This window comes from Lissotriton vulgaris, chromosome 9, assembly GCF_964263255.1.
Source record: "Lissotriton vulgaris chromosome 9, aLisVul1.2, whole genome shotgun sequence".
In the NCBI taxonomy this organism is placed as follows: domain Eukaryota; kingdom Metazoa; phylum Chordata; class Amphibia; order Caudata; family Salamandridae; genus Lissotriton; species Lissotriton vulgaris.
The window spans coordinates 249735324-249748918 of record NC_141697.1 but is presented as its reverse complement, the minus strand read 5'-3'; the positions used below and the strand labels follow the sequence as shown (position 1 = coordinate 249748918).

The following is a 13595-nucleotide window of genomic DNA, read 5'->3' as shown; positions in this document are numbered from 1 at the left end:
CGTTACTTCCATGGTCACTTGTTGTATACAAGTATTGTATCCAAACAGCAAACCAGACATGGAGGCGGCAATATGGCCTTCTTTGAATATCTCTTCTATTTGAATTGCTACTTTAAGCAGAATGAAGTCTATTCTTTTACAAACAACTGTACCTTTAACCTCGTCTAGAGAAAAGTATGATCTGCAAGTTGCAAGGACAGCAGCAGAGATACATGCATTATTATCAACAAATTGCCCCGTACATTTCATAGAAATGTTAAGTCAAATCTTAAACATGTCAGATACCAGTAGCATCGCACATGTATTTAAGACAATTTTTTCGGGACTGTTAGCACCCTTTGAAGCAGTTCTTGGCATCTTCCCGAATTTCGTGCATTCTGTGTTCGGCGGCCTGCCTCTCATCTTGGGACTCGTAGCAGGAATGTTATTTTTGTTCCTTCTGCTCCAATATGGCAAGTCAAGTCACAGACAAAACTCAGGCTACAATGGAAGACATGATCCTAGCAATACAATACCGAAAACGGATCACTAAAGTCCTCGGATTGGCTCGGCTAAGAGATCTGAATACTGCCTGGTTTCTCTCATTCAGACCAATCTGGCAAGATTGCATCTTACCTGTTCTACGATGCCTGCTATGCGGAGAAGAATGCGTGTTAGACGTCTGTCTCACACTTCCATCAGCAAAACCTATGTATGTCGATACTTTGCTTGGTTCGGTAACGGCTCATGCAACGTGTTGTCCCCAGCGGCTACCCATTCTGATGACACCATTCGTTGAGACCTCGCCATTACGATTAGGTGGCGGTGAGGTACGAGATGAAAGCGGCACACAGGTACAACCTTCCATGACCATTGCTGATCTGAACACCGATGATGGCAATGCTTCGCACATATGCACTATTTCTACTTTTTCTGACCTGGCCCAACTTTCACCTACTTTTGTAGACAAATATTTTACCAGCCTATCTGAATTAATGTTCTCTCCTAACAACGAGAATAACTTTTGAAATAGCGAGCACACAGCGTTCCCTGAACTCTGAATTCGGCCTTCAGTTTTGATAAACAGAACTTCTAAAAAACATTGGAACTATTTTTTTCCCAGAAGCGAAATTATTTTTCCCTAGTTCCCAAAATATTTACCTTTTTTGGCACATGATACTCTGCTTAAAGTAGAACTATTCTTAGAGAACAAGATTTCTAAATTTAAAATCTCTAGAGACAATATTTTGACTTAGCCTCTAGCACATGTACAGTCTTGTATACATATGTGATGAAATGGTCTCGACCTTCTTTTCTGTATTAAGAGCCATTTCATAAATGTAAATTTCATGATTCATTTAGTCAACATTCTAAATATACAAAATATGCATTATCTGAATGATACCACTGCTCGAAACCATACAGTATTATACTCATTTTTCGTGTATATACCATTTCAAATGCTAACTGTGTATTTTGGGGTGGGCTGAAAAACACATGCATCGTTATATGTTTAGTATTTCTTAAATGTAAATGTAAATTGATACTTGTATAGCGCACTACTCACCCGCAAGGGTCTCAAGGCGCTTGTACGAATACTGCTGTGGAACCCATCCTGGCTTTCCCTGTGAGGCGTCCACTCCTGGGCACCCCCAAGGTGGAGGCCAGGCATCCTTAGCGTTGTGGGGGCCGTTGTGGAGATTAAGCAAGCTATTGCCCAGAGTTGCAGAGTGGGACTCCATGAGTGCAATAGGCACCGAGGTGAGAATTATCAGGTCCGTGGAATTTTTGAGCCCAAGACCCGCCGAGGCGGGGAATTGAACCCTGGTCCCGGGCTAGACCTCTGCATCAGGGTCTGCCGCTCTAATCATTGATGATTCAGAAAAGGGGGTGGTGATGAACAGAGTGTCTGAATTAAGCAGACCACTCTTACCCAGTCCAAGGATCAGGGCTTGATCCATCACCGTTTTTTAGCTCACTGCACCATCCCAGCTCAGAACTTGGCTATATGCAAATTAGTCTGACCCTGGCCCAGTGCATCATGGGAACAGGGCAGACCAAACTACCAAGCCAATTCTTATACTGGGAAGGAAACAAGCTACCGGGGACCGGTTTCTGGCATTTCAGCCGTCTTCGGCCCGGCTTGCTTGAATCCTGATGGTGTAATGAGCTAGGGACTCACATCTGAGTATACCCTTCCACGCTTATGGTGGACAAAAATGATTCAGAAAAGGGGGTGGTGATGAACAGAGTGTCTGAATTAAGCAGACCACTCTTACCCAGTCCAAGGATCAGGGCTTGATCCATCACCGTTTTTTAGCTCACTGCACCATCCCAGCTCAGAACTTGGCTATATGCAAATTAGTCTGACCCTGGCCCAGTGCATCATGGGAACAGGGCAGACCAAACTACCAAGCCAATTCTTATACTGGGAAGGAAACAAGCTACCGGGGACCGGTTTCTGGCATTTCAGCCGTCTTCGGCCCGGCTTGCTTGAATCCTGATGGTGCAATGAGCTAGGGACTCACATCTGAGTATACCCTTCCACGCTTATGGTGGACAAAAATGATTCAGAAAAGGGGGTGGTGATGAACAGAGTGTCTGAATTAAGCAGACCACTCTTACCCAGTCCAAGGATCAGGGCTTGATCCATCACCGTTTTTTAGCTCACTGCACCATCCCAGCTCAGAACTTGGCTATATGCAAATTAGTCTGACCCTGGCCCAGTGCATCATGGGAACAGGGCAGACCAATCTACCAAGCCAATTCTTATACTGGGAAGGAAACAAGCTACCGGGGACCGTTTTCTGGCATTTCAGCCGTCTTCGGCCCGGCTTGCTTGAATCCTGATGGTGCAATGAGCTAGGGACTCACATCTGAGTATACCCTTCCACGCTTATGGTGGACAAAAATGATTCAGAAAAGGGGGTGGTGATGAACAGAGTGTCTGAATTAAGCAGACCACTCTTACCCAGTCCAAGGATCAGGGCTTGATCCATCACCGTTTTTTAGCTCACTGCACCATCCCAGCTCAGAACTTGGCTATATGCAAATTAGTCTGACCCTGGCCCAGTGCATCATGGGAACAGGGCAGACCAAACTACCAAGCCAATTCTTATACTGGGAAGGAAACAAGCTACCGGGGACCGGTTTCTGGCATTTCTAATCATTGAGCCACACTTATCCACTTAGTATTTAGTAATGATGGACATTATACGTGGAGTGGGTATTGTGAATGTATCTAGGACCCTAATTAAGACATTCCCGAATTATGCCCTTATGTGGTTATAACAAATCATATCCTTATAAAGGCATAAGAATCATATCCATATTAAGTCATAGCCAATGCAGTCCAAATACGGCAAGGCTACTCCCATAGACTCCTAGAAAGCACAACGTGTTCTTAAACAAACCAAGCCTCCAGCAGCCCGGGAATTCCCCCTGCTTCTGTTTTGATTTGTCCTAGAACTCCTGAGAGTCCTGAAAGAACTGCCAGTTCTTAGTGACGTCTTATGTCCAACCTTACGTCAAACCCGGCACCTTCCAGGTATAAATATACCAGCATCTGCCTTAAGCAACACACAGTGGTTTGGAGCAGATTGGCTATCTACTTGCCCGACGCCCTGCTGATGTGAATGCCGAAGGAAGCCGACCCTCCCTGCTGACGCACTGAAAGAGACGCTGTCTTTTCTCCTACAGAGAAATCCAGCTTCAGTGTTTTCCGGTCACCCTTGCGGGTTGCTGGGAGATCGAGTACTGAGAGAGAGATACAAGACCTCCTTCATTCTATACCTAAGGTACGGAGCTGATTAGACCCATAGAGAATTCTTGATTCAGATTCTTGTCAAAAACTGTAACTCATCTACTCCTTCCCACGTACTAGGCTTAGGTTAGGTACACTGGGGTAGGCGTATCTTAGAAACACCAGTTGAGTACTTTTAGTCATTATTTTATCATTGTATGTATTTTATCCATTTTAAGTATCTTATGGCTCAGAAACCATAAAAATGCTTTTACAGTATTATTTCATAATGCTCCTTTTACTGTACGCACCTTACTTTATAACAAGTATTGCAATTGTGGCAATTCATTTCTCTTGCATGAGAAAGAAGGCTGCTCAATAAATAACCCTTTTATTGAAAACGCCCATCTCTCTATTTCTCTGCATTTCTGGTGAAACGAAGCATGCACGATTGACTGAGTAAAATAGCTATCTATTGTTTCTGCGACTCTGGAGATATACTCCTTATTCTGGAGGGAGCAAAGTTGTCATGTTTATGCGGTTGTCAGAAGCTAATCCCTTCTTGTCTATTCAGGAAAGCTAAACACCTTCTTGTTTACTCGAGAAAGTTTCTAGTGACCTCTGAGCTAGCTGGCACACACAATTAAGTCTAACATATTCAATAGAGACCTAGTCGACCTCAGTCCTACGTCTATACTATTGTTTATGTTATTCCAATGCGCAGAGCCTATTGGGAATATAGGAACTACACTACAACACCATCCCTGTATTTGCATTTCCAAAGGAAAAATGTTTTGTTTTTAAAAAGCAGTCCGTGTTCCCTAGAGGAACCTGTGCTGCCTAAATTAAAAAATCCATTTAGAAAAACATCAAGAACAACAGGCAGTGGTCAGATGGATGACTGCCTACTCCTCCTGAGGCTGGCAGTCCAGTTCCCAAAGAGGAAGGGTCCGAATGGGACCTCTTTTCCTTTGCAAATTAATTAGCATCTTTTTTGAGGTATTGGTAACTTCTTACAGTTTTGCTGCTAGAATTGCTGTCGTAAACCCCTGAACACATACCATACTACATCGCGATTTGGAAGGAATGCCCTTTTTACACCCCTTCCAGATTGAGATTTATTGTCAGTCACAAATCCATTTTACGAGTGAAAAAAACTTTTCCGACTTGTAAATCAGGGTTGTACACAGCAAACAGAGATTTTGTGGTTGCAAACCCAGTGATTTGGTGAATAAAAGGCTTAGTGATCACAAAATCCTTTAGTCCACCTGGTCCTAGAAACAGGGTTTGAAAGCTGTTTAACTCCAAGCGTTGCACAGACATTGCTCACATAGGCAGCCATGCTGCGTTCGGTCAAATAGACAAACATATTTGCCTTTTTAATTTTTTCCCATGGATAAGTGTGGCTCTGCCTTCCTCCATGTGACATGATTGTGCATTATGTTACAATTATATTGGGGTGTGCTTGTGTCCAAGGTAAGAAGAGCAATGGGAATGCTTTTGGAGACTTTCTTTCGAGCTTTCGACAGTGCCTCTTGAGGCTTGTACCAAAATCCAAAAGTAAAGAAGCTTGGCACAGGTTTGCGCTTCTTGCGCTGGTGTTAGCCAGGCGGCATATAGTAATTAGATGGCAGGATTATCGACATATCCCAATGGACGGAGGATGTATTGAAAGAGTTGGAGTGAACAGATCCTGAGAAGCTCAGAATGTGTGCAGAAAGGACGGATGCGAACGCTTCACAGGACCTGCATGTATTGTTTAAATTAATAACTGATTTTGCATTGCAAGGGGAGGTTTTGGGGTCTATGAGTTCCTATGAGTGGGAACTATTGGTTTGTATGCATTTGCTGAAACACTAGCATGCATGCGCGGCACCATGGAAGGGCGAAGGAGAATTCGCAGTGATTACAGTATTGATGGCACCTTTCTGGGGGGGTAAAAAAAAGTATGATAAGTAGATGCATGGAACAATAAATGAAGGGGAGGATTAGCACAAATGATGAGTAATCCTACAATGTGTATGTCACAGTGAAATAATCCATATATATATATATCTACCTCCAATTCGGCGAAGAAAGCTTTGATGGCCGCTAGCAGCGGCGGGCCGGGACGGGATCGCCACTCCCCCGTATCCAATCGACAGTCGTTCTCACTTCCAAACAAGAACGATATCCAGGCCACAGTTCCGTTCCAAAGTGTATTTATTTCAAGAACGCACTCGACGCGTTTCGTGAACAAGGGAACTTGTTTCCCGAAACGCGTTGAGTGCGTTCTTGAAATAAATACACTTTGGAACGGAACTGTGGCCTGGATATCGTTCTTGTGTGGAAGTGAGAACGACTGTCGATTGGAGATATATATATATATATATATATATATATATATATATAATTAATGTACAAAGTTGGTGAAGTTTATGAACAATTAAAATAAGTATGTTCACTAACGCGCTCTAGGCCGCTCCTTTTTCACTGACAAACTGCTGTTACAATCTGTTTTATTCTTCTCCGTCTTGGATAGGTACAACTGTAATCTCATATGCTATGTACACATGGAGATTCAGAGAAGCTCAGGAAATTTGTCAACACCCTCCTTTCTCACAGCCCTCGAGGCACTGAATGGTGATACTCAAGGGTGGTTGGTAAATGACCTCTGAAGCATGATCAACACAAGAGGCACAGGGGGTGAATAGATAAAATCCAGCAAATAAGCCCAATAGGCTTAAAATTGGTCTCGGAAAAAAACAAAGTTGAGCTAGATGTGTAGTCTTTAGTATTTGACACGAGTTATGGCTGCTTCAGTGCCAAATTGTAAGCAGTCCTGAGCTCTTAAAACTTGAACCAAGCCTTTTGACTTTACTATGGTCCGTACAATAAGTGTAAATGATTATTTATCCAAAATATATAAGCCGAATACTAAAACATTAATTTTAACATCAACACACTAGAAATAACTATGAAACTTTTCCAATTTTACTTGAATAAGTTACAGAGGAGTGCCATCGCTTGTGCACATTTTTTTTAGTTCAAATATTTTTTATTGCTTTAGGTAAAAAGAAATACATTTGTAATACAATAGCAATACATAAGAATCAGAAATAAATATATAATAATCAGGAATTAAAAAGGACTATCTAACAAAGAACTACTGGATTGGGATAAAAAGATTTCAAAGTTATTATATAAAAATGGGCAGATAAATGCATGACCATTATAGAACCATTATAGAACCCAGGAATATGGGACAGATGAAACGTTAACACGTATCCCAATAAAATCAGGTATGAGTTTGCATTGCTCGGCAAATAGAATACATCAGCAGGGGGGAAGAGGTGAAAGAAGGGAAGTGAGAAAGAAAGAAAGGATACTAGAGGGAAGGAAAAGGGACATTTAATCATCAAGCAGGAGGCATTGTACATGGAAGCTGAATCCAGACTCTCCTACCTAATGATTGGAAAGGCTTAAGCGCGGTGTAGGGTGGATTCTGTGGACGTGTTTTATCCAATACTCTTGAAATACTTCTTTTAGTGGGAATATTACTTGGACGTGTTTTAAACTGCCACTGTCAAGGTCAAATCGTCATAGTTGAAAACAGCACAGAAAGCAAAGTTATCTTTCTATTAATTGTAATAAAATTACAAGACTATGCAGTAAAAACCTTTAAAATTTGCAGTATGTAGCATAAATAATCAGGCAAGCTTGTCTCGTGATACGCACTTGTGGATGAAATTCTACTGCAAATATGGCATCTGTCTACTACCGAGCGAGCATTCCTGAGTACATTATCAAAGGAAGGTTGTAGGGGCCAGCCCTTCAACCAAACCTTTGTTAACCGTAACCCACTCCCAGTCAATCCATAAATTCAGCACTCATAAAAATATTCTCTTCTGCAACACCTTGGGTGTGAGTCAGTGCTACATGTACCAGTATAAATAATCATTGATAGTAATACAACTCTAACCTCCAATCTGAAGTATAAAACCTAAATCCTGGCACCAGGAAAAGTATTTCAAGATAAAAAGAAATGTCAACTATACGCATGACTTGAGGAAGAATTGGAAAAAGAAACGTAGCCAATACATTATAGTGACGGATGGAATAATGTGTTTTTTTAGAGGTTTCAGCTTAGAAAGCCCTAAATGGATACTTCCTCTTAGCTGATTGTTAGAGTGCAGGGAATCTCAGGGATCAGACCGGTGATCTATTATCTATGAGGTCAGTCTTGATGGGAGCATAATGGGACAATTTAGCTAATTATTATAGGTCAAGAGTCAGTATAACATATTACATTCCTGTGCATGGTGCAATAGTGCACTAAAATCATGATTCATGTTGGATATTGTAAAGGCCTTAGATCCTAGAACTCTGTATGCATATGTTGTGCACCTTTGCTTGCAAACATCACCTTAGAGCAGTGTTGAGTCACATTCCGGAGCCTCTGGAGAGTACACAATTGCCAAATTGGAATGGCTTCACCCTACAACTGTCTACCACCATCACACATATATAGATGTCCTGAGCCAAGCAATGGCAAGAGGCCAACATGCAACAAGTGCCCATTGGCCCAACAAAAAAATGGAGGAAAAGCAAACCGGACTGAAACATATGGCTGCAGACAAACCCTAAGCACCCTGCCAACAAAGCTTAGAAGGAGGTAAAAACATGTCATTTATTTTTGACAAAGGCAGTGTTTGGTTGTTATTTGGACGGGGCTATGATGGTGGACAATAACATTACCAAAGCATTTCACACAGGATAGCACCCACTTTAAAGTGCTCTATAAGAGACACTGTATGAAGCAACATTCACATACATGCAGCAATTTACGAAATAGTTTTCATGTCAGAAGACCAATAAAGACAGTCTGTACGTTCAAATATGCACAGAAGAATGCAAAAAAAAGTCCAATGGAAAGAGAGCATAGGCGTGTTTATCTCAGATGACAAAGGTCAGAATGACTACACAGCAGATTTCAATCTTTGGGCCGGATCAGAGATGCATCTTGTAGCGGTGTTTGACTTGTTCACTACTTTTATGACCCCTTATTTATCAGACTTAGCTTAATACTTCTTCACTTTGTACCAGTGATTGTGGCCAGCAAGTAGCCTAAGCAAATTCCAAGTTAGTAAAAAAATCGGTGCTTTATTCACTGCAAATATTCACAAGTATAATACGTTTATGAATTGTTAACACTTCATGCTATACATAACACAAAGTAAATCGTTTTGCCGCTGGTCAGATGTCTTTGCTTCTAAGTCCCTGAAAATATGTTTAGTAATCCCAAACCTTTACTTGTCCTACCCCTGTCGAAATGACAGTCATATTCATAGGGTATTGCAAAACCAAAGGCCCAGGCCAAAGAGGACTCCAAACAAACTGTGATGTGGTTGCTTAAAAAAGGGGAAGATGAAGCAATAAGGCAGAATAACACTAGTAATGTTGAAATGTGAGTTAGAGATTTCACAAGACTTTCAAATATGGATTGCGGGTTACTGAAAGGAAATGGTGTCATATCAGCAGAATGTTTGAGAATTCCTGACTCCGAGCAATTCTCACATTCCGGATATCAAATCAGCAGATGTTTGTATCATTTCATAGTGTCTTCAATGTAGCATGGAGTGATGACGATGTGGTTGGTATCCAGTCACTGGAAATATTTGGCAAAGGTTCCCTCCACAAGTTCTATTAGCCGTGTTTGACTCCAGTACATATTTCTTGAAACGCTGAGCTACTTGATCGCAATATACAGTCTTTGGTTCTAAAAGAGTCCATACCTAGTCTTATGGACTTTTGTTATGGTGCAGCTGTGCATTGGTATATTTATCGTGTTTTGAGTACTATATGTTCACCAAATGTTTATTTGTTTTGCATCATTCCTTTATTTCTTTGCCTTTCATAGTATCATGGAACAATGTTCGCATTCCTGGGGTCCTTCAGAGACTTGGTTTTACATATCTTGTGGTTTCCATCTTGGAATTATTATTTGTTAAAGCTATGCCAGAGAGTACTGAGAGGGTAAGAGGTTTTTGAAATTATTATGCAAATAAACGTCAGATATGCTGTGCATGCTAATTAGGCTTCTATAATGGGCATATAGTTGATGTTGTTTGAACAAAGCACAAGAGGTTGGTTCTGTTTCTATTTTGTATGTTTCCTGTATGAGTGCTGACTGCCAAATTTGATCACAACATGTAATTTTAAAAGTGAAAAAAGGAATCAGTAACATCCTCAGTGGTACTCTTGATGCAAGGATTGCAGAGTCCATCTGAACCACCAGTAGTGGGGTCAGGAAGCGGCACAACCAGTGCCTAATTAAAAAACAAGCATTTGCAATGCAATAGGTCTCGCATTAGGAAAGTTTGAGCTATTGGTATTGTAAATGACACAATTTTTATTTATGTGTTGGTTTTGAAAATAGTGACATTAATAGCTTTGTCATTTACAATGCCAATAGTTATAACTTTGCAAATATGACACCTATAGCATTTGTAATGCAATATGTGTTGTATTTACGTGACTTAGATGTATTGATATTACAAATAACAATAGCTTTTAATTTTTTTAAAATAATAAATACTTAAATAAAAGTTATTGTAATTTATAATGGCAATAGCTTAAAGTTTTGTAAATAACTTTTGTGAAGATTATGTTCAGTGTATTTTATTGTGACGAAAATCCAAGAACAGAAGTGAAATATTAACATCTTTTTGTGACATTTGTAATAAAGCTTGAAACATTGATATAACATATTTGAACCAGTTGTTGTTGAATAGTTGCACAGATTGATGCAGTGGTGGCACTGAGTGATGTTGTGGTGACGACATAGTGATGTTGTGGTGCCCCTGAGTGATGCTGTGGTGGTGCTGAGTGATGCGGTGGTGATGTGATAGATAGATAGAGTGAGCTTTTGTTTATAATAAAGTTGTAAATTTTGTCTTCGACCTCCACTCCACCTCTGTGTTTGTTTTTCGTTTGCTGAAACTCCCTAACGGGTTCAATACAAAAACTATGTATGTCACATGAAGAATAATACGTGAAAAAAATCCTTTAATTTTTCACTGTTGAAAACCTGTCTTTATTTGTGAAGTGATTCTGCTTGTTACATACACGTTGTGAACACTTTTTGTTGCCAACATGCAGAATTAAATGGAAAAAAAGCATTTGCAATGCAATCGGTCTCGCCTTTAGGACCTTAAAAGTATTTGGAGATGCAGCACATTATCGCACATTCACTGCAACATAGCTTAGCTCCCATGTATTTTTAGCATAATGACATTCCCATATGACGGTAATCACGACAACACATTGAATACTTTTGAACTTGTCAATGACTCCTGTGAATACTGTTTCTGATGAAATAAAAAGCCCTGCATTATTACCACTAGAGAAGGAAGACATGCGAGCAAGTTTGGTTACAATAAAACAGCATGATTTTGTGGGAAAGACAATATTTTATGTAGACAGAAAAACAAGATGACTACATTTTGTAACAAACAAAACAGGTGATGGACCGAATGTGGATCAATGTCACACATTCACCCCAGTCCGAAGATCTGGGCCCAAATCCATCGTTTTTTTGCACTCCACACCACCCTGGGTTAGACAATGGCGATATGCAAATCAGCTCTGACCCTGTGCCCCTTGGGAACAGTCCATTCCGAACTACAAAAGCCATGTCTTTCCCAGAACGGAATCAAGCATCCGAGGACCGGACCGGTTTCGAGGTAACACCTCTCATCAGCCCGGCTAGCTTGACTCCAGTGGTGTGGAGTGCCTGGGACCCACGTCTGAGCATCCCCAGCGCACTTAGGGCGGAATTTGCAAACAAAACAGGTGATGGACCGAATGTGGATCAATGTCACACATTCACCCCAGTCCGAAGATCTGGGCCCAAATCCATCGTTGCAAAAAAACGATGGATTTGGGCCCAGATCTTTGGACTGGGGTGAATGTGTGACATTGATCCACATTCTGTCCATCACCTGTTTTGTTTGCAATACCGCCATAAGTGCGCTGGGGATGCTCAGACATGGGTCCCAGGCACTCCACACCACTGGAGTCAAGCTAGCCGGGCTGATGAGAGGTGTTACCTCGAAACCGGTCCGGTCCTCGGATGCTGGATTCCGTTCTGGGAAGGACATGGCTTTTGTAGTTCGGACTGGACTGTTCCCATGGGGCACAGGGTCAGAGCTGATTTGCATATCGCCATTGTCTAACCCGGGGTGGTGTGGAGTGCAAAAAAACGATGGATTTGGGCCCAGATCTTTGGACTGGGGTGAATGTGTGACATTGATCCACATTCTGTCCATCACCTGTTTTGTTTGCAATACCGCCATAAGTGCGCTGGGGATGCTCAGACGTGGGTCCCAGGCACTCCACACCACTGGAGTCAAGCTAGCCGGGCTGATGAGAGGTGTTACCTCGAAACCGGTCCGGTCCTCGGATGCTTGATTCCGTTCTGGGAAGGACATGGTTTTTGTAGTTCGGACTGGACTGTTCCCATGGGGCACAGGGTCAGAGCTGATTTGCATATCGCCATTGTCTAACCCGGGGTGGTGTGGAGTGCAAAAAAACGATGGATTTGGGCCCAGATCTTTGGACTGGGGTGAATGTGTGACATTGATCCACATTCTGTCCATCACCTGTTTTGTTTGCAATACCGCCATAAGAGCGCTGGGGATGCTCAGACGTGGGTCCCAGGCACTCCACACCCCTGGAGTCAAGCTAGCCGGGCTGATGAGAGGTGTTACCTCGAAACCGGTCCGGTCCTCGGATGCTTGATTCCGTTCTGGGAAAGACATGGCTTTTGTAGTTTGGACTGGACTGTTCCCATGGGGCACAGGGTCAGAGCTGATTTGCATATCGCCATTGTCTAACCCGGGGTGGTGTGGAGTGCAAAAAAACGATGGATTTGGGCCCAGATCTTTGGACTGGGGTGAATGTGTGACATTGATCCACATTCTGTCCATCACCTGTTTTGTTTGCAATACCACCATAAGTGCGCTGGGGATGCTCAGACGTGGGTCCCAGGCACTCCACACCACTGGAGTCAAGCTAGCCGGGCTGATGAGAGGTGTTACCTCGAAACCGGTCCGGTCCTCGGATGCTTGATTCCGTTCTGGGAAGGACATGGCTTTTGTAGTTCGGACTGGACTGTTCCCATGGGGCACAGGGTCAGAGCTGATTTGCATATCGCCATTGTCTAACCCGGGGTGGTGTGGACTGCAAAAAAACGATGGATTTGGGCCCAGATCTTTGGACTGGGGTGAATGTGTGACATTGATCCACATTCTGTCCATCACCTGTTTTGTTTGCAATACCGCCATAAGAGCCCTGGGGATGCTCAGACGTGGGTCCCAGGCACTCCACACCACTGGAGTCAAGCTAGCCGGGCTGATGAGAGGTGTTACCTCGAAACCGGTCCGGTCCTCGGATGCTTGATTCCGTTCTGGGAAGGACATGGCTTTTGTAGTTTGGACTGGACTGTTCCCATGGGGCACAGGGTCAGAGCTGATTTGCATATCGCCATTGTCTAACCCGGGGTGGTGTGGAGTGCAAAAAAACGATGGATTTGGGCCCAGATCTTTGGACTGGGGTGAATGTGTGACATTGATCCACATTCTGTCCATCACCTGTTTTGTTTGCAATACCGCCATAAGTGCGCTGGGGATGCTCAGACGTGGGTCCCAGGCACTCCACACCACTGGAGTCAAGCTAGCCGGGCTGATGAGAGGTGTTATCTCGAAACCGGTCCGGTCCTCGGATGCTTGATTCCGTTCTGGGAAGGACATGGCTTTTGTAGTTTGGACTGGACTGTTCCCATGGGGCACAGGGTCAGAGCTGATTTGCATATCGCCATTGTCTAACCCGGGGT

General features: G+C 42.7%; 1 protein-coding gene across 1 annotated transcript in view; it reads left to right on the top strand.

The window, feature by feature from the left end:
- HGSNAT (heparan-alpha-glucosaminide N-acetyltransferase) overlaps window positions 1–13595 on the top strand; it is a 580634-nt gene that overhangs the window by 314614 nt on the left and 252425 nt on the right. The window contains exon 11 of the mRNA XM_086937464.1: window positions 9621–9736. Coding sequence (XP_086793590.1) covers window positions 9621–9736 — 116 coding nt within the window. The remainder of the gene's footprint in view (window positions 1–9620; window positions 9737–13595) is intronic.